Below are 27,911 nucleotides of genomic sequence, written 5' to 3'. Positions count from 1 at the left end.
AGGTGTCCTCCGCTACTTCACACAACCAGTTACCTGATCGATGCAATGACATGAATATGGTATGTGGAATGGACACTAGTCATGTGCTGTGGTGGTCAACGCTCTCTATGTTGATGTAGTTCTGGTAACTCTGTCTAGTTATGTTAGTGCTCATGTCACAAGTGACCCATTGTTTTTCCACAAAGTGGCACCAATGTTTCAGTCCTCTTCAAATGAAGCGTGGAGACTCTGGGGAATTCTGTCACAGATTCCACCACACCCCCACTGGCTTTAATAGGGTCAGCAGACCCCTGCTTTCACCACAGCCAGTTGCCCCTGGCCCCCTCCGCCCCCTTCACTTCCCCAAAAGGGCAACCTCCCCACAGGAGGGTCACAGAGCCCTAATGAGTGAGGGGGTTCGGAGGCTGATGTCTGTCAGCCGTCTGTCTATGCCTGTGTCTGGAGGCTGGGAGAGGATGGCCATGCACGTACGCACACACACACTATCAACCCTCACCCAGACATATAGCTCTGTTCGTATACTATATTATACAATACACACATAAACATATGCATGTTTTATCCAGGAAGAGTAGCTGCTGCCTTGGCAACAGCTAATGGGGATCCTAAGAAACTACTAACTGTTAATGACCACATACTGTACTCAAAATCTCCAACTAACATAGATACCGATATAATGACCTGTAAGGAAAAACATGCATAGGCAAACATTAGTCATGGCCAAGAACAAAGTGATATCTTGTCAGCCAGTTCCAATTGTGTGTTGAATGTGAATGGGTCCTGACAACATTTCACCAGCTCATTGAGACCAAAGGGATGGTGGTGCCATAGTGATCATGATTCATGACCACAACATTTCCCAAGCAAAATTAACCATTGCGTTACTCTTGCTTGAGCAGTACGATTTCTGCATCCCTTATTATTCTCCCACAATGATTCAAACACTGCAAAAATGTATATATTTTCTCCTGGGAGAACTCTTAAGGCTTTCTTAGTGTGTTCATGTAATCTCCAGTGCTGACATTCTCCCTCTATCCTTGACCCCCTTTCATTGCTCCTTCTGTTATCTGAAATAATGTCAGGGCCTTCTTAAAATCTATTCATCAGAGCAAAAAGAAGCTGGCACTGACATTGATAAAAAAATAACACATCTGTGCCTCGCAGGGGTAAAAGGAAGAGAGAGGAGAGAGAGAAGAGAGGAGAGCGAGAGAGAAGAGAGAGGAGAGAATAAAGAGGAGCTTCAAATGAAACAGGAACGGTTGGGCTGCTGTCTCCCTCTTGTCCCCCCTCGTCAATGCCATTTCAATTGAAAAGTGCAGTGGTAATTAAATTGCAGCGGGGGTTAGGGGCGACTGTGCTGAGCAGTGACGGGGGCAGCCCTGACATAAAGATGACACAATTCAGGGGGACGGAAGGGGCGACAGGCGGAAAGGGATGGAGGAGGGTGGGGGGCATGTGACAAATGCCGTTCATTCATACACACTGCCAGGTCCACACTACTCAATCTTCATGACAATTGAAATTAAATAAAATGGAGATTCAAGACTCAGATATCCCCAACTGACCTTTTCTGAAATTAGAAGTTTTCTAAATTAGGCTAATCCATATCTTATATGAATGCAGCATAGGCGGAAATTTCTGTTATGCTTAGGGGATGAGCAGTTAAGTAAAACATAATTTGAAGATGCCCGTGTGTGTGTGTGTCAGCACAAAAGTAAGTGTGAGTCACTGCTCGCCACAGAGCTGTTGATCCACATTAGGACGGTAATCCAGGCTCCCTGAAAAGCCTTAGAGATCCAGCCTCCCCTTCCTCATGTCCTACACCACCTTTCTCACTCAACATTAACAATGATCAAAAACAAACGCTTTCCTAATTTTGTAAATAAATCACCAGAAACATGGGATGCATATGTACCAGAGGAGGCTGGTGGGAGGAGCTATAGGAGGACGGGCTCATTGTAATGGCTGGAATGGAATTAATGGAACAGCATCAAACACATGGAAACCACATTTGACTCTGTTCCATTTATTACATCCATTACAATGAGCCTATCCTCCTATAGGTCCTCCAACCAGCCTCCTCTGATATGTACTGAAATACAGTCATTGTCAAAAAATTTGAGAATGACATAAATACTAATTTTCACAAAGTCTGCTGCCTCAGTTTTGATGATGGCAATTTGCATATACTCCAGAATGTCATGAAGAGTGATCAGATAAATTGCAATTAATTGCAAAGTCCCTCTTTGCCATGAAAATGAACTTAACCCCCCAAAAAAAATTCCACTGCATTTCAGCCCTGCCACAAAAGGACCAGCTGCCATCATGTCAGTGATTCTCTCGTTAACACAGGTGAGAGTGTTGACGAGGACAAGGCTGGAGATCACTCTGTCATGCTGATTGAGTTAGAATAACAGACTGGAAGCTTTAAAAGGAGGGTGGTGCTTGAAATCATTGTTCTTCCTCTGTTAACCATGGTTACCTGCAAGGAAACATGTGCCGCCATCATTGCTTTGCACAAAAAGGGCTTCACAGGCAAGGATATTGCTGCTAGTAAGATTGCACCTAAATCAACCATTTATCGGATCATCAAGAACTTCAAGAAGAGAGGTTCAATTGTTGTGAAGAAGGCGTCAGGGCGTCCAAGAAAGTCCAGCAAGCACCAGGACCCGTCTCCTAAAGTTGATTCAGCTGCGGGATCGGGGCACCACCAGTGCAGAGCTTGCTCGGGAATGGCAGCAGGCAGGTGTGAGTGCATCTGCACGCATAGTGAGGCGAAGACTTTTGGAGGATGGCCTGGTGTCAAGAAGGGCAGCAAAGAAGCCACTTCTCTCCAGGAAAAACATCAGGGACAGAATAATTTTCTGAAAAAGGTACAGGGATTGGACTGCTGAGGACTGGGGTAAAGTCATTTTCTCTGATGAATCCCCTTTCCGATTGTTTGGGGCATCCAGAAAACACCTTGTCCGGAGAAGACAAGGTGAGCGCTACCATCAGTCCTGTGTCATGCCAACTGTAAAGCATCCTGAGACCATTCATGTGTGGGGTTGCTTCTCAGCCAAGGGAGTGGGCTCACTCAGAATTTTGCCTAAGAACACAGCCATGAATAAAGAATGGTACCAACATATCCTCCGAGAGCAACGTCTCCCAACCATCTAAAAACAGTTTGGTGACGAACAATGCCTTTTCCAGCATGATGGAGCACCTTGCCATAAGGCAAAAGTGATAACTAAGTGGCTCGGGGAACAAAACATCGACATTTTGGGTCCATGGCCAGGAAACTCCCCAGACCTTAATCCCATTGAGAACTTGTGGTCAATCCTCAAGAGGCGGGTGGACAAACAAAAACCCACAAATTCTGACAAACTCCAAGCATTGATTATGCAAGAATGGGCTGCCATCAGTCAGGATGTGGCCCAGAAGTTAATTGACAGCATGCCAGGGCAGATTGCAGAGGCCTTGAAAAAGAAGGGTCAACACTGCAAATATTGACTCTTTGCATAAACTTAATGTAATTGTCAATAAAAGCCTTTGACACTTATGGAATGATTGTAATTATACTTCAGTATACCATAGTAACATCTCATAACACTGAAGCAGCGAACTTTGTGAAGACCAATACTTGTGTCATTCTCAAAACTTTTGACCACGACTGTACATTGAACAATTCCAGATTCACTTTTTTCCCCTTATACACACACTAGCATATCATGGTTAATATAAATAACAACCATGAAAACCAATGTGAAAGGCAGAGGCAGAGATGTAGCCTAGCAATAGTTATTTTTAAAGGCCTTGCATTTCTTGGTTTGCAGCATGATGTGTCAGACATATTTGATGACCAAAGAAATCAGATAATGGCTGTCATTTTAAATTTCATACTCCGCTCTTGGAAAGAAGAGCTTCAGGGGCTGTCTTCAAAACATGGTCTCACCACAAAAAAAAATATGGAGAAATTAAATTTTTGCTTTGGACCTTGAGAAAACAATTACCCTGCTATGCTTCTTGAGAAAGTGGTTTATGTTAAAAATCCATTTTGTATTTTTATTCTATGAATTCACTATAACTAGTCTTGGATGGTGGCCAAGTGTGCAATAGCTCCTTTAAAGACATACACACACCACTTATGTGACACATAGAAACAGTTTATTTTCTATTTTAAAAAGGTTAGTTTAACAAGTAATGCATCTGCCATGGCATTATATTGACACCTGAAGCAAACACTGAATGACAATCTATCGCTCTGATTCGCTCAGTCCCTGTTGAGGTTAGTGACTTCTTACAATTTGCTGCCATCTATTGGACAAACGGATCACAGCACCCTCCTTTGAAATGAACAAGAAGTCAATGAAGGTACTGATATTCAAAAACAAGACTAAAAACCGCACACTGAAAAAAGACAGATGACCAACCTTGAGTTCAAAAACAAATAAGCACTAAAGTCAAGGTTGGTCACCCATCTTTGTTATATTTTTCAGTGTGTTTGTTTTTACTCGTTTTTGAATACTAGTTGTTCCTGCCAAAACCAGCAGCTAGACAGAGACTAGCTGAGCACAGGGGTTCTCTTGCTTTTCTGCAGCATCCTCTTTAGAAATGTCATGATAAGCTCATGCTAAACCTAAAAAACGGTTCAAACCCACATCTGTAAACATTCATTTCAGGCCAGGGAAGGTTCATACAGAAAACTAGAAATCCACATTTCAAAGTGAGTGAGGTGTGATCATGAAATGGCATGATTTGAGAGTTAGAAAAATAAGTGATGAGCCAATATCCTCCCCTGACACAAAGAGTCTGTCTTGACTGTTGGTAGTCTAATAGACAAGTGCTATTAACAGTTACGCGTCATCCCATACTGTAACCAACTCTTCTATTGTTTGTTGTCATTCCTTAACAATAGAAGAGTTGGAAGGCCAGAGTCATGGAGCAAAGCTCCCCGTTAGCCTGTAGGGAGGGCAGTGGGCACACCCACGGCCAGTGTGTCTCAGTAGCGCGCTAAAACCTCCAGGACCTCCTCTTTCACAGCGAGGGGAGAGTGCTGCTGCACGCCTGCTGCACCGATACTGGTCTCCCAGCAGTCATAGCCACAGTCCCTCAAGTCCTGTATAGTATTCTGGACCACCGAGAACTCAGTTTCTATGAGAGGAAATCACAAAGACAAAGAAAAACAAACCATCACACACAGTGAGCTACATTTAAAACACACAACTTGTTTTTGACCCTCCGTTCCTGCCTACTGCGCCAGAGGATTCATTTACATCTGCAGAGCTTGGGAGAAGGACTAGGGTTGCTACTGAAATGGCACCCCTCGGAGTCCGCACCCTAGGGTTCTGTGATGCGAGACTCCCACTAGGAGGTAGAGTCTGACTGCCGCTGTGAGAGCTGAACCCACAAAGCCCTCTCTAGCAAAACACCAGCGTGCCCAATAACTGGATAATCATTTGTAAACATAGGCTAAAATGCTTAGGGTGTAAATGTGTCAAATAGGGGAGCAATTTCCAAAAGTAAAAGTAGAAAGCCTCACAACATGCAGCAAAGGAAACGTTTGTGTGACCAGGGATTTGAGAGACTGACCCTCGAGGAGGGCATTTAACCTGAACCGCTTCATGATATCTGTGGTGCTGTGTGGCTCAGCTAGGAAGAGCATGGCACTAGCAATGCCAGGGTCATGGGTTCAATTCCCACTGGGGTCAAATATACCAAAAAAATATATGCTCCCACTGTCTGTACTGTACAGTAAGTACTGTACTTTGGATAAAAGCATCTGAAATGGCTACTATACTGTATTAGTAGTAGTAGTAGTATTTATTCAGCTGAAGAGCAAACCATAAGCTAAAGTACATCTTTATGTGGAGAAAAACCACTACAATGCTCATTACAACTAAATGATAAATACGTAGCGCGTCATCTGACAGTGGTGGGTTTTAACAAGGCTGCAGGATACTTGACTGCATGTTTCTCTCGCTCAAATCGTCTCAGCTCAAAGCTGATCTGAGAGCACTGAGGAGAAAACACTTGACTAAACCTTTTGGAAAATGGCTGCAAACCACAAAAAATGGCCAACGCATGCTAGTACAACCTCACTTGGGGCTTTATTTAGGAGGTCGTTAGCGGATTAAAATTCAGTGTGTTACGGGCTGCAGGCATAAACAATGTAGGCAGTGGATTTTTGTGGAAGATAAGCGTGAAACACAGAATCCTCCTGGCTAACTGAACCAGCTCTCCTTCTCTATGCCGTCAGTTTGAGACTACAGAACTTTTACCTCAAATGAGGAAGAGGATGACTGAGGGTGACATTTTGGCACACACCCCATATCTTGGCTCTCCGTCAAATCAATATAATGGAGCCAAATCTACTGATGTGTCGCCATACAATCAGCATGCAGATGTCATTTCACAGATCTCGCTCACTGTTAAGAGGTCACACGATTCATAACAAATGGACAACGCAACAAGGCTCTCAGCAACTCCCTGCCCCAAAATGAAGGCGAGGGCCATAGATGGTGGCGATGCCAATGCCGTGTAAGAACACATAGGGGCGATTACTGTGAGCCAGATGAAAGTGTAGGGAGGCGTTATTAGCAGACAGCTACAGTACCTGGTCTAAGCAAGGTGATGCCACAGCCCCCTCCTCCGGCGCCAGTAAGCTTGCTGTGTAGCCCTCTGGCCAGGGTGACCCGGCACAGGGTGTCCAGGGTCGGGTGTCCGACACCCATCACGTTCAGGTGGTGCTGGTTGATGTCAATAAGCTCCTATGGGAGACATAATAGCAGCTGTGGGTTTTATATTATTTCATTTTAGATCTGTTTTGCATGAAAACACTATTTTGTTCTGTATTTAGGCTTTTCATGCAGCTGTAGTTTTTACCATGTGTAAGAGGAAGTCAATCATTTCTACACTGTGTCAGACCGGTAGTATCTACCTCACCAGAACACACCGTCCATAGGCAACATGCGTTTCCATACCGTACCTCCAGGACATTGTAGTGCTCTGGTGTGGGGGTGTCGCTGGCCATCTCTGTTATGGTCTGCTCACAGGTGCAGGAGACTGCATCCACAGACTCCAGTACAGGGTTTATAATAGAGGGAAACTGGAGGGGGGAAGAGAACAGCAAATAAACATACAATTCATACTTTTTACAAATAATTGGGAATTCAATGTAAAGGAATTTAACAACACTAAATATACTTAAGGAAGTCAACAGTGCGGACTAAAGCAGCAAATGTTCATATCGTCGCATCTAGTGGTCATATCATTCTTTAAAACAGCCAGTACATTTTGTATAGCAGCACAAAAAGTCAGTCACTCAGTGCTGAGTGAAAAATGTCACTCTTTCCCCCAATCATAACACTGCCAGTAACACCACCTATGCCAATCTAACAGAACAGAAGTGCTCACACCTGTGGGTGTCGCCTAGGCAACGGCACACAAGGGTGCTAGCTAAGTGCTTCTTCTCCATGTTTTATGAAGGCAGTCAATGCCAGGCCCCAGAGTGTCTTTCCCATGCAAATTAAAGCACTGGCGATTACACTAATTACAGGGCTGGGGAGGAGAACACAGTGGAGACAAGACCGCAGCCATTTAGTACCTTGTTCATTTTGTCCTTCACTCCAGCAACAAGTACCTTGGTGCTGCGAGGGACCTTGGTGTTTGTGAGTAGGATCCTTAACATTGGGACCCTGCAAGTGGGAAAATATTAAAGGAAAGTTACCAATATCATACCACATTGTGTACCTGTATTTATTCAGGTGTTGCTATTGTCCTCGTTTCCCTCATATGAGCGGCAATAGCAGAATGGAGTCCATAGAGTCCAAAGAGAGGGAGCACAGACTATCTTTCACATTAATTGTTTTGTGACAGCATGGGCAGTGTCATGGAGGGCTGTCCTTATTCTAAAGTAGTCCATTTTAACTTCATTGGGGATTTAATGCCACCTGCCATGCTGGAATAATTGTTCAAGAGTAAAATCCATTGGCTCCCACTGACCTGGATGACATTCTTTAATCCCTACACAACACAGTAGCCTACTTTCAAATATTGCCTGCTATCACAGTCTGTAAATCTGTCAATGTAAATTAGGCCCATTGACCATATTCACTGCAATGAAATGGAAAGGGATTGGTTTAGTGTACAGTACCTGCTTAAGGCTGTTATCTTCCCAGAATGGTATCTCAATATGCCACCTACAAGAGTCAAAGCAGTGATAGAAATGGGCATCAATCAGATACCATAAGAGTAATTTGAGCAAAATAGCATTTTCTGGCCACAAAACAGCCCTCGCAACACAAAAAGGAATACTGCAGCTGGTGACTGCATTACATGCAGCACATTTCCCCACTGTTAACTGTAACATCTGCATCAATAATGTCTGCCTGCTCACAGAGATCATACAAGAAAAGTTGTGAGATAACTCCCGCTACAATACTGTTCAGTGCTGTTCTGCAGACAGAACATGTTGCCAGATTGTATCACACCATTCCATTGTATTCTCCACAAACACCATTGCAGCTTTCATTGTATCACACACCACAACACAAAGCTTTGTGGTACCGTGGGGTCTGTGCTGTTGCGTGCACAAGGCAGAGGGATCCGGCTCTTACCCCATGTCCCCACAGCGTTGTCCACCCCTGAGGGGTTCCCATGGATGATCCTCTCCCCCTGAAACGCCCACCTGTTGATTAGCTCCATCTCCACCTCATCCCACCTGTTGAAACACAATGAAATACAGAATAAATGATTACAATGAGGATTTACACTGGCCCTTCAAGCCCTATCTACATAGCCCTGCTGTCCCTCACTCTGTGCTTGTGATGAGTCCAGCCCTGCCCATATTGACAGGTGAGGACATCAGAAACAAAGTCCAAACTGACTTCCAGAATTTATAACGGACTAGCATCCTCCAGTTGTGGCAACAGATTTAAGAAAAATGGGGATCTGAAAACGATCAAAATCTCTAAAGATGACTGAAAAACAAAATGTAGGATGCTGGAGAAACTGCGGCCAAACGGAAACAAATTGTTCACATTGTGGGCAGAATATATTTGCATTGTCTGACTGTCTGGAGGGTGGAATAGCATATACCAGGACTCTGCTAGCGGTGCTGCAGCAGCTACTAAATGAACTACAGTAACTGTAGATTAAGACATATGGCTTACAATGTTTTATTCATTTGTTCCATTAAACTGCTATTGAGAGATTCCTTTAAATGATTAAATGTTAATAGATCCAGTAGGGTATTTGGTGTGAGTTCATTACCTAGCTGTGTTTTCCTGGTCACTCAGTGGAGAAGGGATGGTCCCACTGGCAGAAAGCATGGCTGCAGCCAGGCACACAGAGTAGGCAGCGCTGGACCCCAGACCCGCTCCAGTTGGCAACTCTGACCACACAGACACCGTCAGGCTGGGCAACTCCCTGAGATGGACGAGAACCATTAACCAAAATCAATCAATTACTGCAAACATTCTCAGCTTGGCTTGCTTACATCTAGGAATGTGACTGTAGTATGATTTATTCAGCCTGGTTGGGTATGGCTGGGTGAAAAACTATAAAATGTGGATGAAAAAGCTAAATTAAATAAAAATATGTCCTTGAAACCACACAAAAATGGTGCAATTGTTTTTACCTGCTAGTGTTTGTAAACAGGTTTTTGGGCACTCAATCTCACACAGAAACCTCACACTTTGCAACAGCTCCTACAGCAAAAACATCCCCAAAAAGCACATTTCCTTTGATCTTAATCCAACTGGCCAAAGGGCCTAGGCACAGCAGTCCTTTTTATTGTGAACGACTACTGTGGTGTGCATATGTGCATGGGTGTGACTGCAGTAGACTTGCTCCGCTGTCAATGTCCATGACAGCCAGGCTCTTTCTGGGCAGACAGGACAGGAGGATGCTCTAAACTAATTAAGGACCTGCTTTCCCCAGGGACAAACACATCCAGAATTGTTAAGGCTGCAGCGTGAGCCCAGTGCCAGCCTCTCATTAGTGGCTGTCCGTCCTGTCAGAGCCTGTCCACCCCTCTCTCAGACATGCTAGTATAGCGCCGCCCGCGTCAACCCACGATTAGGCCAACTCCTTAGCATCTACCCAGCTCCTAGCTGCCCAAGTCTTTCTCACTAGGATGGGGTCTGTGGTGTTCATTAGGGAATTAAAGGTTTGGTTCTTGGGTACCAAGATTAGCATTACCTTATGTTAACAGGCCTATATAAATCAATTTGCTCTATCAGTTGTCTCTCTTACCCTGACTTGGCAAAGACACAGAGGTAGATGTAGAGGAAGGCTAGGATGGCCATGCTGCGAGTATCCAAGGTTCCATTTGATACACCAACAAAGTTTCGCAGCATCCTGACAAGCTCTGCATCAAGCTCATTCACATTCCCCAGCTCAGCTGTGACAGAATGACACAAATAGATATTACAATAGGAAAATTAAACAAAACAACCACAACGATACCTTCAGCTGTTCTTCTAGAACTTTGCCAATAGTTTTTGGGTTCAAATCCAGTTCAGGCTATCTCCCAAATTTGCTACGTTGGTGTCTAGTGCTGAGTGATTAACCTAAATGTCTGTTCTTTTTCGTTTTTTAAACTAATAGACTGACATCGGTTCAATTATTTGAATTCCATTTCGTGTGAGCTCAATGCGCACATACGTTGCACAGTTTTTCTAGAGATAAATCAGATTGAGCCTGAACTGTGCGATGTAGTATGGAGTTGTAGTTTCCAACAGGCCAATATTCTACATACTTTAGTGCATAAAACATGGTCATTAAACCATAATCGAGAGACGGAAGAGGAAGCGGGTCGGTTTGCAGGAACGTATGGCGGATGGTTGGAAATGGTGGTGAGTAGTGTGGACGAAGTCGAGGAAATTGAGAAAAGGTTGGAGAAGCAACAGCTGTGATGGAATGCGATCAATATGGGTGACAGTTCTGATGATATGGAGTGGGAGGATGAGGCTCAAGGATCTGAATGGTCTGTAATGGAAAGACATAGGAAGAAGAGAGATCATGATACAGAAAGCAGTGGAGCATCTAGTATAGAAAGCATAAAGAGGGCCAAGGTAGGAAGCAAGAGTAATAATGTGTCGGATTGGAAAGTTGTGATGGTGTTTGAGTCCACGGGGCCTCATTTACACCCTTTCCGATTAACCAATGCCATAGAGAAAGAGACAGGTGAATTCAAACTAGCCCAGTTCATTGGAAATGTTAGACTTATGCTAGATTGAGGGGAGTCATCATTGGGGTCCCAATATCTATGTCCATAGATTATATTAAAGAAAATGTGAAGGGAGGCAGAGTGATTGAGACCAAAAGGTTGATCAGTAGGAAAGAGGGTCAAAGAAGTGAAAGCTTATCAGTGCTGCTGAGAAGGTTTTGCCTGGAAAAGTACAGATAGGATTCCTTAGTTTCAATGTCAGAAATGGAAAGCAGAAATGCCAGGTTGAAGGTTATTGTGGATACGACAAAATAGTTAGAGAGTAACAGATGTTACTGTCGAAATGGTTGTTGACATGCTGAATAATCCTAAGGGTGGATTGTTTCAGCATGATATAGATTAAGTTTAATGGGGTTGGGGTGCTTGATTGGGGGGATGGTGTGGTAGAAGTTAATATGGATTGATTTCTTTTCTTTTCTTAGTAGGGCAGAATTAGGCAGACCATGATTGATCGCACACTCCAGGACAGTAGGTGGCGGCATGCATCTTAAACGTTTGTTTGCGGACTGCCATGATATCATAGAAGGAGAAAAATAATAAGAAGCAGCAGCATAATCCATTGCGCATCTACTAGTCTGGTATGTTTGGTCTGTGTTTCTTTTACGCTTGCTACAGAAGAGGAAGAAGAATGCGCAATCGTGAGGGGATATAGAGAGCAGCTGTTGCTTCACGAGGTATCTCTACCTTAAAATACATGATCTAGGTAAAAGATAGTTGGTATTCAGCAGTCATAATTGTATGCCTTATTTACTTTGAAGAACTAAAAAATGGTGATATTGTCAGAAAGCATAGGCAGCAGCTCCATAGAAATGAGATGACTTGGAATGAAATAATAAAGTCATTAAATAAAACAAATGTAATATACACAACTGAAATATTTTAAAGTAAAGTAATGTGCATAAATGGTTAATAAGTGATGAGCAGTAATGGGCAGTCACTACCATCATGGGACTTTTATTAATTGTTTTATTCTGTGTGGTTACAGCATTTAATCCAAATAATTGAAACCGAAAACGTAATTATCTTTGAATAATTTAACCAAAACGACCTCAAAAAGCCCTAATCGCTCAGCACTACTGGTGTCAGAAGTGGAATAGAGCTGCTGGGAGGCCATTATGTCCCACAACATGGATGCCAGGAACCTGAAGAGCAGGGACAAGCTTTCCGAAGGAAGGGGGGTAGTGTAGCAACCTTAGTACAACACCTACCTTGTCAAGAGGTTCAAGCCTCTTGGTGTAATGGCTAAGGTGTTGGACTGACAGGGACCAGGGTTCAAATCCCACTTGGGTTACCATCCAAATTCGCTACTGTATATTTCAATCTGCCAGCCCTACAACATCTCACCTCCAGAGTCAGGGAGCAGCTGTTTCAACGCGGTCACATCCCAACTGAGGAAAGTGTTGATGTTGGGGAGATTGATGCAGACTTTACTGGTGGATGTGGCCTGCAACCGTAGGTATGTGCGCAGGTTCAAACTCACAGCCAGAGCCACCTAGCACGGGTTGGAGAGAAAATACCTCTGAATTATTGTTGTGGTTACTGTCAAATCAATTTAATTTCAACAACCAATCTTCTTTCGGTGCACATAAAATAATACACTGTCTGTCCTGGGGGTCATATGATGAACAAATCTAATGAATACATGAGTGCATAAAGATGATGGATTGGCATGGACAACTATCTTCAGTAAGATATTCATACAATAAAGTGAATCAGGCTCAAAATATACTGAACAAACATAAACGCAACATGTAAAGTGTTGGTCCCATATTTCATGAGCTGAAATAAAAAATCCCAGAATTCTTCCATATGCAAAAAAAACGTATTTCTCTCTAATTGTGTGCACAAATTTGTTTACATCCCTGTTAGTGAACATTTCTCCTTTGCCAAGATAATCCATCCACAGGTGTGGCATATCAAGAAGCTGATTAAACAGCATGATCATTACACAAGTGCACCTTGTGCTGGGGACAATAAAAGGCCACTAAAATGTGTAGTTTTGTTACACAACACAATGCCATATATGTCTCAAGTTGAGGGAGTGTGCAATTGGCATGCTGACTGCAGGAATGTCCACCAGAGATGTTGCCAAATAATTGAATATTAATTTCTCTACCATAAGCCATGGCGTTTTAGAGAATTTGGCAGTATGTCCAACCGGCCTCACAACCACAGACCACGTGTAACCACGCCAGCCCAGGACCTCCACATCCAACTTCTTCACCTGTGGGATCATCTGAGACCAGCCACCCAGACAGCTGATGAAACTGAGGAGTATCTCTGTCTGTAATAAAGCCTTTTTGTGGCGAAAAACTCATTCTGATTGGCTGAGCCTGGCTCTCAAGTGGGTGGGCATATGCACTCCCAGGCCCACCCATAGCTGCGCCCCTGCCCAGTCATGTGAAATCCATAGATTAGGCCCTAATTTATTTATTTCAATTAACTGATTACCTTATATAAACTGTAACTCAGTCAAATCGTTGAAATTGTTGCATATATATGTATTCAGTGTATGTCTGTTGATCCTAGCAAATCACTGGCAGGTGTTAGAGATCCACCCACCGATACGATAGCTACTAACTAGAGCTCTACCGTTACTTACCTTGCCATGCACGACAGCGTGTTCTCCGTGGAGGATAGCTTTCCCTGGTGCAGACACGATACATTCCTTGATTTGCATTTTGATAGCAAATTCACTGTAGCAAAATGTAGCCTGCCAAGTAAATGTTGAATTGTTAGTAAAATAGCTAACGTTAGCAACCTTAGCTAGCTTTTCCCAGTTAATTCATCAGGAAAACGTCCTGTAGCTATATATAGTAATACCTCCAAACCACTCCGTATGATGAGGGGTTGTCTTTACAAACTCCCGTTGTATTTTTAGAAGGGATAAAGCGTCCTTATGAAGCTGTCAGCACTGTTTAAAACCATAATCTTGAAAACATCAAGCGACAGTGAATGGTCAACAGAACACAAGCAGCCAGCGGGGCATGCCACTGGTTTCATGTCCAATCAGCGCTAGAGGTAAGATGTACAGATATTTTGCTAGCCAATCAAAATCCTACTCTCTCCCTCGTGCCATTGGTCGTGTGATAAGATTGGTTCAGCCCACTAACATACGGATACCACCGATAGACAAGAGGCACAACGAGCGTTTTTATTTGATGTAAACATGGTTTCAATGATTACTAAGACATCTCACCTACGTTGTATCCTAAGAACAGGAACATGTTTAACTTTGAATTGGACAAAGACATCATTTGGATCAGAAAGAAGGTAGTTAGCTGTATGGTGTACCTCTCTTCTAATGCTACAATATTGTATCTTGTTTGGTAACTAGCTAGCTAGCTTTGACACCACTGTCAGCACACAGCTAGTTAGCTACACATTGTAGTCACACAGGTAGTGCAGTATAGAGAATGGGATCAATAAGAATGATTGTAACTAGATGACAGCTAGCTATGCTATCCAATAATGTTGTCTGCACTGATAGAGCTAGCCGAAAGATTTTTATTATCTTTTTCTCCTGGAAAGGTATGCCTCCAAAAGTGAGGGAGACAGCAGGACGCCCAAAATATACACTAAAACTGGCGATAAAGGTACATATGCAAGCAAGTCATTGCACATCGTATGGTCATTTCAACAAAGAATGCTTTGCTCATCATCTTGTCATTGCCAAAGGTTTCTCTAGCACTTACACTGGAGAGAGAAGACCCAAGGAAGATCATGTGTTTGAAGCATTGGGAACAACAGATGAGCTGTCATCAGCAATAGGGTAATGTGATGTCCATTCCTTCTATTGGGTATTTTGCTTTGTTCCCCCTGAGTGAATGTATTCACTGTCTTGTGTTGTCTTCTACAGCTTGGCCAGAGAGTTTTGCATCGACAAAGGCCATACATTCACAGATCAGCTGGACAAGGTCTGAGTTTGAACTTATTCAGTTAATCTGGGTTGAGTAATGATGAACTTGTTATTTTTACTCAATGCTTACCTGCCTAACCCTACAGATTCAGTGTGTCTTACAAGATGTGGGTTCCAACATTGCCACACCTCGATCATCTGCAAGAGAAAGTCATATAAGTAAATATATTTCTGCAAATCATTTTGTAGAATCATTACACCCAGCTCACCCCAGCCAGTGGCCTTCACATTCTATTCATACTCTCTCTTATCTCACTCTTTCCAACAGAGAAAACCAAGTTCAGTTCCCAGCCAGTGATAGACCTGGAAAGCTGGATCGACGCATTCACAGAGGAGCTGCCACCACTGACAAATTTTATATTACCTGTAAGCACCCACACTGGATGAAACTTTTCTGCTTCTCAGAACTTTAATTTATAATGTGATGTGGAGTTGTGTGGAAGTATTGATGATATGTTTACAGGTTCAAATTACAAATAGTCTTACCATACTTCAAGGTAACACATCAGATGAGGTATTGCATATGTTAATCCATGTTTAAAGCAACTCAATACATGTGTATGGACATTTACTATGCAGTGATGTTAGTTATCAGGTCCCTTTGTGGGTGAATACATCTATGCATATTGGTTTGATGTGCTCCATATTTTTTTACTTATCTCTGTCTGGTTACAGTCTGGAGGAAAGAGCAGTGCGGCCCTCCACATAGCACGGGCCGTGTGTCGCCGAGCAGAACGCAGGTCAGTTTGAGCTGATCATACGGTTGTTCAGACAACACTGTCCTAGAAACAGCCATATTAACTATAACACCAGTCTTATTTGTTCAGCGTTTCCCCTATAGTGCGGTCAGGTGAGGCCGATCCTGATGTTGCCACATTTTTGAACAGGTATGTTCCTGGTATAAATGTGCAGATGCATCATCATGTGTTTTAGAAAGTGGTGTGCTCTAGCTGATCAACATTCACCTCACGTCTGCCCACAGATTGAGCGACTACCTGTTTACAGTGGCCAGGTACACAGCCATGAAAGAAGGTAACAAGGAGACAATCTACAAAAGACCTGAGTGACACATCTACACATGAATGAACAGACTGGGGACCTTTTGTGAAACAACATTTATTCTGTTTCAAGGTTGAATTCGTCATTGGCATTGGTTTATGTGAAAGACAGATTGATGATTGAAGTTTGAATATCTCGTAATGGAACATTCCAAATAAAGACTTGAATCCAAGTTGGACTAGAGGCGAAACCTTAACGTACTGATTTGCTTTTGATAAAATGTGGAAAAGCTGCTACAACAACCTGTGGTAATGTGACACCAGGATAATACAGAAAAAAATAAATTGAATTCTATAAAGAAGCGCGTATGTTACAATCCTGTATTGTGTTTGAAGCACACAATGTACATCGCTGTATTTAAATGTCACAGGTTGGATCACAACTAGAAGCTTCTTTATCAAGTATTTCAGAGAGCACTGAATGAATATCTTAATATCACATATACATAGTATTTCTACTGATGGGCTATCATGCCATGCTGCAGTAAATAAACTTGATGATCACCGTGACTGCATTAGCATCATGTTCTACATCTCAAATGTAAAGTGCTGAATATATTGTCATATTGGAGACCTATCACAACTGGTCCTCAGAACGTACTGTAGGTTCAGATATCCTCTTTTCACAATGGGCTTTACAGCATGGTTTCAACAACTATGGTGGATGTGTAATCAAGCCAGCACAGTACAGCTCAGCCCGGCTCAGTGTTGTAAAACTTGCACACGGTCACAGTATCTGGCACCAGCCCTGGCTCTTCTGGGAAAGGCTACTGGCCCAGGTCATAAGTGACAGATTGTGTTCCTCATATGGTGGGTAGCGCAGGTAGGTGACACACTCGATGCACGTGCTTCTGAGCAGGCATGATTTCCTGTGCGAGAAGGTGTCAAAGCTGTAGCGCCCATGGTAGGAACCCATCCCACTGGCACCTGACGGGAAGAGTAAAAATATATTTATTCATTCACTATGGTGCTGCCTGTCAGACCTTATTATGGAAGAGAGAGAGATCACAAGTCCATGGTTGTGTTCAGTAGGGAGATTTTTTTGGTTGAAAATTGAGATTCAGTTCTTGACACAAACCGGTGCGACTGGCATGTACTACCATACCCTGTTACATTTTGTCTTGCCCATTCACCCTCTGAATGGCACACATACACAATCCATGTCTCAATTCTTAAAAATCCTTCTTTAACCTGTCTCCTCCCCTTCATCTACACTGATTGAAGTGGATTTAACAAGTGATATCAATAAGGGATGGCAAGAGCATTCATGTTTTTTATACTCAGTGTATATGTCCAACAAGAACAGATTTCTGCTGCAAAACATTTGATTACAGTATGTCCTACTGAACATGACCCAGGTCTCTGTACTGAGAAGGGATGAAGACCTGAGGCATTAATCTGACCCAGGCAGACCATTCTCGAACCTACCTACTCCCCCAAAAGGCAGGACCACCATCAGGCTCTGCAGGACACTGTCATTGGAGCAGAAGCTCCCACTTGAGGTCTCACTCATTAGCCTTGAGATTACCTGCAGGGGAAGCAGAAAGAGGCATGACAGCCAGCGTATATTGTATGTGTATAATTGTGTGTAAGCTTGTGCCAGTCACCTTGCTGTTGCTAGAGTAAGCGTACACACAGAGAGGCTTATCTCGCCGACAGATGAAGGAGATTGCCTCATCTACGCTGTTGACGGTCAGAATGGGCAGAACTGGGCCGAAAACCTCCTGCTGCATGATAGGGTCCGAGTCGATCACATCTGTCAGAATGGTTGGTGCTTCACACAGACAAATATTTAAAAAATTTAAATATGTACAACTACTGTGGTACAGCACAGACTATAAATCAGGTGCATATACCTGTAGGAATAGTTTCCTGGACACCAATTAAGCCTAATCCTGGACTAAAAAGCACTTTCAATGGAGATTCTCTGTTGAGCATGCTATTTTCACAGGACTATGCTTAATCTTTGTCAGGGAAACCAGGCCTTAATTTTGAAGAGATTCCACCTTCCTCATTCATTTACCAATGTATTTCTCTGCTTCATTCACTTGGCCTCCTACAGCCACTTTGCCAGACCTCCGCAGCGGGTCCGTGGTGCGGTGTAAGTTCTCCAGGTTCACCATGCGGCCAAAGCTCCTGGACTCCTGGGGGTCTGAACCATAGAACTGTAGGAGGCAGCAGCGCAGGGCCTGGAGCAGCTGTGTTTTGGCCTCGGCATGGCACAGGACGTAGTCGGGGGCTACCATACTCTGCCCGGCATTATGGAAGCGCGCCCAGGTGATGCGGCGTGCCGTAGTGGGGATGTCACACTGCTGATCCACGTAGCAGGGGTTCTTACCACCGCCCAAGACCAGGGTGACGGGTGTGAGCGTGCGGGCTGCTGCCTGTGCCACTCTGCCCCCGTCCTCACGGTTTCCTAGGGGAACCATTATTACCTCACACACAGAGCACACACTGCTTCTGATACAACAAAGATTAGGAAGCAAAATTCAGATAAGATGATGGTGACATTTTTAATCTGACCCATTTTTTACCGGTGAAGAAAACATGATCAAATGTGAGGTCCACTATTTCAGTCAGGTCATTCACTCCTGCAAGGGTCACATGGTAACACTCCTTTGAAAAAGAGCAGGAATGTTTGTAGGTTAAAAGGTATACTCGTGTATATGACAGGTTACCAAAACAGCTACCTGTGTAACATTAAGTTCAACTCACATTGTCCAGGTATGACGGTATGAGGTGGTGTAGCAGCTCTGATGTGTGAGAACTACATTCTGAGGGGTTGAGGATCACACAGTTCCCTAAAAAACAAACAGATACACAACACAACAGTACAACGATTGGCAAGCAACATTCAGTATTGAATGCAAATGGAGGAGCATTGCGTTTGAGTGTGTGACACTTAGTGTATTGTTACCTGCGGCAATGGCCCCAACAAGGGGTACCAGACAGAGCTGAACAGGGCTACACCAGGCCCCCACAATCAGCACCACCCCCAGTGGCTCACACACCACCAGGCACTCGTCCAGCGTGGTGGTCTGCACCAATCAGAAGAAGGCAGAGGGGAGGAGCTCACATTACCCAGCCAACGGAAAAACTAATGAGTCACAGGTGAAACGTGCATACAGTCACTGTTTGGCATGACAATTCCATAAGAAGTTGGCAATAGAGCAGAAACAGACTGGCACCCAGACTATTCTAAGCGGTTTTGGCGGATTCAACACAATACATTGCTTTGTAGCTGAGAGACAGCACATTTTCTCTCAAAGATCATTTAACTAATTGATAATCCAAACAATGATATTTTTAGTGCCTTTAAAACTTGTGTATTACTACAAAGTCCAACTAACCCACCCTCCACACCTGGTCGTGTTCAGTAGGGTATACATAGCAAAAGGTTTTGCAACAGAAAAAAAAACCTGGTGTTCTTACTGGACAAATTCAGGTAGTAGTACCTCCCCATTTCACTCCATTTCAAAACGTTTCTCCCAACTGAACACGATCCAGTATTCAGAAAACGCACACACAGGCACCCTGTACCAGTCTTACCAGGTTCCTCTCCACACGTTGCGGCTCCATCCACTTCTTGAGGTTGTTGATGGCATGAAGAGCCTCACTCTTCACCAGTGTCAGTTCAGACACCACAGTCTCAAACCGCGGCTGGCAAAACACCACAAACGCTCAGGTTTCAGACAGAACGTTTGAACCTATAAGGTCCTGATGCTACCCGGTTTCTTTACACTACTGATTACCTTGAAGATGAACATAAAATGGCACACAGTGATTTATTGGAGAACCAATGTCTGCCTTCTTCAGGAATGTTGATTCCCTAAAAAAAATCACTGGGAGTAATAAAGGTGAGGTATATATATATATATATATATATATATATATATATATATATATATATATATATATATATATACACACACACATACATACACACACACACATATATACACATTTACATAAGTATTCAAACCCTTTACTCAGTACTTTGTTGAAGCACCTTTGGCAGCGATTACAGCCTTGATTATTCTTGGGTATGACTCTACAAGCTTGGCACACCTGTATTTGGGGAGTTTCTCCTATTGTTCTCTGCCGATCCTCTCAAGCTCTGTCAGGTTGGATGGGGAGCGTTGCTGCACAGCTATTTTCTCTCCAGAGATGTTCGATCTGGTTCAAGTCCGGGCTCTGGCTGGGCCACTCAAGGACATTCAGAGACTTGTCCCGAAGCCACTTCTATGTTGTCTTGGCTGTGTGCTTAGGGTTGTTGTCCTGTTGGAAGGTGAAACTTCGCCCTAGTCTGAGGTCCTGAGTGCTCTGGAGCAGGTTTTCATTAAGGATCTCTGTACTTTGCTCTGTTCAGCTTTGCCTCGATCCTGACTAGTCTCCCAGTCCCTGCTGCTGAAAAACATCCCCACAGCATGATGCTGCCACCACCACCATGCTTCACCGTAGGGATGGTGCCAGGTTTCCTCCAGACGTGACGCTTGGCATTCAGGCCAAAGAGTTCAATCTTGGTTTCATCAGACCAGAGAATCTTGTTTCTTATAGTCTGAGAGTCTTTAGGTGCCTTTTGGCAAACTCCAAACGGGCTGTCATGTGCCTTTTACTGAGGAGTGGCTTCCGTCTGGCCACTCTACCATAAAGGCCTGATTGGTTGAGTGCTGCAGAGATGGTGTCCTTCTGGAAGGTTTTCCCATCTCCAGAGAGGAACTCTAGAGCTCTGTCAGAGTGACAATTGGGTTCTTGGTCACCTCCCTGACCAAGGCCCTTCTCCCCCGATTGCTCAGTTTGGCCGGGCGGCCAGCTCTAGGAAGAGTCTTGGTGGTTCCAAACTTCTTCCATTTAAGAATGATGGAGGCCACTGTGTTCTTGGGGACCTTCAATGCTGCAGACATTTTTTGGTACCCTTCCCCAGATCTGTGCCTCGACACAATCCTGTCTCGGAGCTCTACGGACAATTCCTTCGACCTCATGGCTTGGTTTTTATAGACAGGTGTGTGCTTTTCCAAATCATGTCCAATCAATTGAATTTACCACAGGTGGACTCCAATCATGTTGTAGAAACATCTCAAGGATGATCACTGGAAACAGGATGCACCTGAGCTCAATTTCAAGTCTCATAGCAAAGGGTCTGAATACTTATGTAGATAAGGTATGTTTTTTTATTTTCAAGAAATTTGCAAACATTTCTAAAAACCTGTTTTCACTGTCATTATAGGGTATTGTGTGTAGATGGATGAGGGGAAAAAATGATTTAATCAATTTTAGAATAAGGCTGTAACGTAACAAAATGTGGAATAAGTCAAGGGGTCTGAATACTTTCCAAAGGCACTGTATATGTATATATATATATATATATTGTGATGTCACGAGAGGCTACACAGCTTTCAGCGGGATTGCTCAAGTAGTGCAAGGAGACCAGGTTCAATCAAAACAAGGATTTTATTAAAGGTCTTGGGAAACTAACGAAAGTATAACACAATTCTGTTCTCTTGTGGCTCTTTAAGGGTTAACAGTTCAGGGATGTCTCTTCCACATCCAAAATCATAACTCTCACTCGCTCAAATAACTTTTTCCCCAGTCTTACTGTATTCCACGTTGCAGCTAGTGGCCAACCCAGCAAAACGTCCTTCCAAATGTCCCACACGTATTTCCACAGGTGCATATATCCAAAGGTGAGTATTTCCCAAAGGTAAGTATCTCCAAATCCTTATATTCCTCATGGAAGTGGACGTGCAGCACTCTTGTCCTCCAGAGAGCCCAGGTTGGAGACCGTGTCTCTTCACCCCCACACACTCTCTCAGTGTGTCTCTTCCCTTCCCAAACCTTCAGCTCATCAGCTCCTGATTTGTTTCAGCTGCGTGGGAAGATTGGCCATAGAGGGGTGGCGTTCCCGACCATACCAGCAGATGGAGCCATAGCTGTCTGGGTTTGCAGCCACCTCAGGGGGATGTAACGTCCCTCCAGGACACAGCCTCTCGTGACATCACACATCCCCCTCCTCGGGACCGACGTCCTCGTCGGGTAAAGGCAGCGAAGAAGGCATCACGCCGGGAGAGGGCGTCCGCATTGCCGTGGTGCTTGCCAGCCTGCTCTCTCTTCAACTCCTCCACCTCTAGGACCAGGGACTCAGCCTCCTGTTGTCTCTCCTTGAGTTTCTTACTGAACGCATCAGCCTTGGTTTTAGCAGAGTTTAGCTTCTGTTGAGCAGCTTTCAGTTCCTTCTCTCTCTCTGCCTCCGCATTCTTCATCTTGTTCTCCAACACCTTGTACTTCTCCTCTGCCTTCTTCTGGACCTCCTTACTACTGCGCAGGGTCTCCTCACACTCCTCGATGGTCCTGCGCAGCCTCTCCAGCTCCCCCTGTTGCTTATGGAAGGAGCTCTGTTGGAGTTTAGCCTGGAGGATATCTAACTCTTCTGTCTTCATGTCTAACTGTTGCTTTAACAAACGATACCTCTCAGCGGTCCCCTTCAGACCAGACAGTTCTTTGTCCAGATTCTGTAGCTCCGTCTCTGTGTCGGTCTGGGCACCTGCCATCCCTATCGGAGCCCGGGCGGGAGTGAGTAATTCGGAGGATTGCACCGGAGCCTTCCCAGGATGAGTCTTGCCTCTCCGTTTCCGAGGTACTCGGGTTATCCTCTCCTGAGACTCTCTCCAGAGTGGGTAAAAGGCTGGGCAGTCTCGTCCAATTAGGACAGGGACGGGGAGGGAATCAACCACCCCCGCCGTCGTGTGTATGGTTCCCCGTGTGCTGGTCATTGTAAGTTCAGTAATGGGGTATTCTCTGGTGTCCCCATGGACACAGGAAACTGGGAGGACTTTCCCCCCGGGGTCAGACACGTTGGGCCCACCAAATCCTTACGCACCAGGGTGGCCCGGCTACCAGAATCCAGTAAGGCCTCCACATCATGGTGATTCACAGTTACCGGGCAGGTGGGGGGTCGATCTGGGCCGCCATCTACGACTCCCAAGAGCGAGGCAAAACGGTGTGTGGGTGCTGAGCTGGAGGACTCCGCAGTGGGCATAGGTTCATCGGCTGGTTTCCCACACTGCCAGGAGATATGTCCCATCTCCCCACACCGGTAACACTGTCGAGTTTCCCCCTCCTGGTGTACTCTTCTTGGACCCGCCTGGTTTCTGGCTCCCCCTGGAGCCGGGATAAGTCCTGACGTGGCTGGGTTCGAGACCTTGGGGTCCTTTGGACGGGTTCTTCCCATTTGTGGTGGGGCCGCACTCCTGGGGTCTTTTTCGGGAAGCATTCAGCATCTCCGCTGTGGCCTGGTACTTTTCCACAGCTTCCACGGTCAGATCAGCCGTGGTCAAGGCCTGTTGACTGATGAACCGTTTTTGCCTCATAAGGCAGGGGCGCGTAGGTAACGATCCACCACAACGGCCTCCACCACCGCCGCTGCTGTATTCCTCTGCGGATCCAGCCATTTCCTTGCGATTCGGACAAGTTCATGCATCTGCGCCCGAGGAGGTTGGTCTGGTTGGAAGGTCCAGCCGTGAAAGCGCTGGGCCATACCAAACTTTGTGAGTCCATATCTGCTGAGGATCTCAGACTTCAGGGCATCATAGTCAGTAACCTGGTCAGGGCCCAGGTCCCGGACAGCATTCAGCGATTCCCCGGTTAGAAAGGGGGGCTAACAGACCAACCCACTGTTGCTTGGGCCAGGCTTCCCTAGTGGCCGTGGCCTCAAATGCATGCAGGTATGCCTCAATGTCATCGGTAGCTCCCATCTTAGATATAAAGTCACTTGCCTTTATTGGGCGGGTATTTTGGACCACCCTCTGTCTCTGCAACTGCAATTCCTCTGCCTTCAGAAGGTTGGCTTTCTTTTGCTCCTCCAAGAGAGCCACGTTTGCTTGCATCTGGGCTTGCTGGCCAGCAACAAGGGCTTTCAATATGTCCTCCATTTCAGTCGGGCGGGGAGCCTACGGCCAACTTGGAAAACTGGGTGATCAAACCTTCGGTATCCTCCTCTGACATGCACTATTAACGCTTGAGCTTGCCCGTATTCTCCACCATCTGTGATGTCACGAGAGGCTACACAGCTTTCAGCGGGATTGCTCAAGTAGTGCAAGGAGACCAGGTTCAATCAAAACAAGGATTTTATTAAAGGTCTTGGGAAACTAACGAAAGTATAACACAATTCTGTTCTCTTGTGGCTCTTTAAGGGTTAACAGTTCAGGGATGTCTCTTCCACATCCAAAATCATAACTCTCACTCGCTCAAATAACTTTTCCCCAGTCTTACTGTATTCCACGTTGCAGCTAGTGGCCAACCCAGCAAAACGTCCTTCCAAATGTCCCACACGTATTTCCACAGGTGCATATATCCAAAGGTGAGTATTTCCCAAAGGTAAGTATCTCCAAATCCTTATATTCCTCATGGAAGTGGACGTGCAGCACTCTTGTCCTCCAGAGAGCCCAGGTTGGAGACCGTGTCTCTTCACCCCCACACACTCTCTCAGTGTGTCTCTTCCCTTCCCAAACCTTCAGCTCATCAGCTCCTGATTTGTTTCAGCTGCGTGGGAAGATTGGCCATAGAGGGGTGGCGTTCCCGACCATACCAGCAGATGGAGCCATAGCTGTCTGGGTTTGCAGCCACCTCAGGGGGATGTAACGTCCCTCCAGGACACAGCCTCTCGTGACATCACAATATATATATATATATATTATATATTGTTGTTATTATCTACTGGTCTGCACCTTGTCAACCTCTTTAGCTCCTACTAAACTATGGAGGTTGTACTCCATCTGGAGTACAACCTCTGTACACCCACCTTATGGAGGTCCCTCCCGAGTGAATCCACAAAGTCACACTCGTGTTCCACCAGCATGCGCACAAGGGCTTCCAGTTGGGCCTGTCTGAAGCTCTCGTCGAATGCGCGGCCAGCTTGGAAGGCTGCTCTGGCCCTTTTCAGCAGCTCCACACACTCTAAAAGACGGGTCTTCATGCAGGGCTCCTCCAGCCTGTTCCTAAAACACATTAGACAAAAGCCAGTGTATTCCTATGTGTAACGAAAACGAGTCTTGTAGTTAGTATTACAGATTAAATCATATTCAGTACACCTTCTGTAGGTTAGGCTGCCATTCCTTTTGCATGCATAACATGCTCTTGCTTTGCCCCGCATGCTTCCTTCTACACTGTTATTCTGTATAATGTTAATCGCAAACAGGCTTACAGATACACTACATGGCCAAACGTATGTGGACACCTGCTCGTCGAACATCTCATTCCAGAATCATGGTAATTGATATGGAGTTGGTCCCCCCTTTGCTGCTATAACAGCCTCCACTCTTCTGGGAAGGCTTTCCACTAGATGTTGGAACATTGCTGCGGGGACTTGCTTCCATTCAGCCACAAGAGCATTAGTGAGGTCGGGCACTGATGTTGGGTGATTAGGCCTGGCTCGCAGTCAGCGTTCCAATTCCTCCCAAAGGTGTTCGATGGGGTTGAGGTCAGGGCTCTGTGCAGGCCAGTCAAGTTCTTCCACAGCGATCGACAAACCATTTCTGTACGGACCTCGCCTTGTGCATGGGGGCATTGTCATGCTGAAACAGGAAAGGGCCTTCCCCAAACTGTTGCCACAAAGTTGGAAACACAGAATAATCTAAAATGTAATTGTATGCTCTAGCGTTAAGATTTCCCTTCACTGGAACTAAGGGGCCTAGCCCGAACCATGAAAAACAGCCCCAGACCATTATTCCTCCTCCACCAAACTTTACAGTTGGCACTATGCAGTCGGGCAGGTAGCATTCTCCTGGCATCCGCCAAACCCAGATTCGTCTGTCAGACTGCCAGATGGTGAAGCGTGATTCATCACTCCAGAGAAGGTGTTTCCACTGCTCCAGAGTCCAATGGCGGCGAGTTTTACACCACTCCATCCGACGCTTAGCATTGCACATGGTGATCTTAGGCTTGTGTGCGGCTGCTCGGCCACGGAAACCCATTTCATGAAGCTCCCAACGAACAGTTAATGTGCTGTTGTTGCTTTCAGCAGCAGTTTGGAACTCGATAGTGAGTGTTGCAACCGAGGACATGCGATTTTTACGAGCTACGCTTCAGCACTCGGCAGTCCCGTTCTGTGAGCTTGTGTGGCCTACCACTTCACGGCTGAGCCGTTCTTGCTCCTAGACGTTTCCACTTCACAATAACAGCACTTACAGTTGACCAGGGCAGCTCTAGCAGGGCAGAAATTTCACAAACTGACTTGTTGGAAAGGTGGCAACCTATGATGGTGCCATGTTAAAAGTCGCTGAGCTCTTCAGTAAGGCCATTCTACTGCCAATGTTTGTCTATGGAGATTGCATGGCGGTGTGCTCAGTTTTATACACCTGTCAGCAACGGGTGTGGCTGAAATAGCCGAATCCACTAATTTGAAGGGGTGTCCACATACGTTTGGCCATGTAGTGTATATGCCTGGTGAAAAGTGTGTGCCAAACAGAGGACAGGCCCTGGGCAGTATCCATACCATTAAACCCCCAGTATCAGAGGAAAATGACTCAGCCAATCAGGTTGTCTGGAAACCTGTTGAATTGCATTTAATTCTACATTGGGCAGGAATGAGTGTTTCAATAAGGAAAGTTTCCTCTCACGACCTCTACAAGCCAGAATGGTGAATACAATTATATTTTAATGTACTTTACCGGTTGTCCTTGTGGTTGGTCCTTTGGGCGGTACGAATGTGCGACAATATATCCACAGGAAAGTATAATTACATAAACTTTTCAAAGCGCTGGTAGAGCGTTTAGTTTTCTATCACCTGAAGCATGCGCACAAGATCCAAATACGTGCATGAGAGGCATGCATACTAAAATAACATTCTGGCTTGTAGAGGTGGTGAGAGGAACATTTCCTGATTGAAACACTCATTTCTGCCCACCTAGACGTCGGGTTTCCAGGCAAACAATCAGGCAATCAAAGATATGAGAATCAATCAAAGATATGGTGGTCCTCTGTAGCTCAGCTGGTAGAGCACGGCGCTTGTAACGCCAGGGTAGTGGGTTCGATCCCCGGGACCACCCATACACAAAAATGTATGCACGCATGACTGTAAATCGCTTTGGATAAAAGCGTCTGCTAAATGGCATATTATTATTATTATTTGAATAATTAAGAAATGAAGTTGTTCGAAGCTGTCACATCAACTTTTTGAAAGATAAGTAATATATCAAAGATGAACAAAGTTTAACAATATACCTTAAGTTTGAGCAACAAAAGTAAATCAATAAAAAACATTACTGCGTGTTACTGCCAAAGTGATTCAAGTGAATTTAGACAGAGATTTGGGATGTGTCTGACTAGTTTTAATGTAGGCAACTTACCTCCGCAATGCTTTGAACCAGCGCGTTGGAGGAGTACTCATGGTTTTTGAGATGCAATGATCGTTAAAATAAACTAAACTACTTTTTAAAGTGTATGAAGAGGACGCATTGAAATTCAGGCTCACCTGACCCAAATTTGAGTAGACTGACAGATAGGTCTTCGGGCATGCGCAGTAGCCTATAAACCGCTATAGCCTAGTCGGGGAGGGTTAGTGCTATCGCTTATCCTTGGGACGCCCCCCACCCTAAACCATAACCAGTGTTACAAAATTCCGCTAATTTCAATATATTCCCTGGTTTTCCCGAAATCCCGGTTGGAGTGTTCCCGGAATCAAGATGGAATAAGCAGGAAATCTGGACTCCTCCAACCAGGTTAACCA

At 44.9% G+C, this 27,911-nt stretch overlaps 3 protein-coding genes across 4 annotated transcripts; 1 reads left to right on the top strand and 2 right to left on the bottom strand.

Moving 5' to 3' along the window:
• Positions 1-4,124: 4,124 nt before the first annotated feature.
• On the bottom strand, positions 4,125-14,191 carry mvk (mevalonate kinase). Its single transcript, XM_041900450.1, has 11 exons — positions 14,036-14,191; positions 13,815-13,925; positions 12,557-12,704; positions 10,237-10,384; positions 9,253-9,408; positions 8,598-8,701; positions 8,135-8,180; positions 7,586-7,676; positions 6,968-7,087; positions 6,596-6,749; positions 4,125-5,133 (listed from the first exon to the last, which is right to left on the bottom strand). Exons 2-11 carry the CDS (start codon positions 13,890-13,892, stop codon positions 4,982-4,984), a joined length of 1,197 nt encoding a protein of 398 aa, XP_041756384.1. The 5' UTR covers positions 13,893-13,925; positions 14,036-14,191; the 3' UTR covers positions 4,125-4,981.
• A 150-nt stretch (positions 14,192-14,341) lies between these two features.
• Positions 14,342-16,380, top strand: mmab (metabolism of cobalamin associated B). Of its 2 annotated transcripts, none has more exons than XM_041900448.2 (9): positions 14,342-14,485; positions 14,744-14,808; positions 14,891-14,984; positions 15,072-15,129; positions 15,218-15,290; positions 15,400-15,497; positions 15,807-15,871; positions 15,959-16,018; positions 16,114-16,380. In XM_041900448.2, exons 1-9 carry the CDS (start codon positions 14,382-14,384, stop codon positions 16,196-16,198), a joined length of 702 nt encoding a protein of 233 aa, XP_041756382.1. In that variant the 5' UTR covers positions 14,342-14,381; the 3' UTR covers positions 16,199-16,380. The 2 variants fall into 2 exon arrangements, with proteins under 2 accessions (XP_041756382.1, XP_041756383.1); XM_041900449.1 differs by having other exon boundaries at positions 15,945-16,018; positions 16,114-16,128.
• aldh3b2 (aldehyde dehydrogenase 3 family, member B2) lies at positions 16,232-27,792 on the bottom strand. Its single transcript, XM_041900447.2, has 10 exons — positions 27,532-27,792; positions 24,987-25,182; positions 19,739-19,849; positions 19,107-19,227; positions 18,905-18,990; positions 18,724-18,805; positions 18,213-18,605; positions 17,797-17,963; positions 17,618-17,717; positions 16,232-17,116 (listed from the first exon to the last, which is right to left on the bottom strand). Exons 1-10 carry the CDS (start codon positions 27,570-27,572, stop codon positions 16,917-16,919), a joined length of 1,497 nt encoding a protein of 498 aa, XP_041756381.2. The 5' UTR covers positions 27,573-27,792; the 3' UTR covers positions 16,232-16,916.
• Between the last annotated feature and the right edge of the window lie 119 nt (positions 27,793-27,911).

Source organism: Coregonus clupeaformis, chromosome 16, assembly GCF_020615455.1.
Source record: "Coregonus clupeaformis isolate EN_2021a chromosome 16, ASM2061545v1, whole genome shotgun sequence".
In the NCBI taxonomy this organism is placed as follows: domain Eukaryota; kingdom Metazoa; phylum Chordata; class Actinopteri; order Salmoniformes; family Salmonidae; genus Coregonus; species Coregonus clupeaformis.
This window is presented reverse-complemented; position numbering and strand designations above follow the sequence as displayed.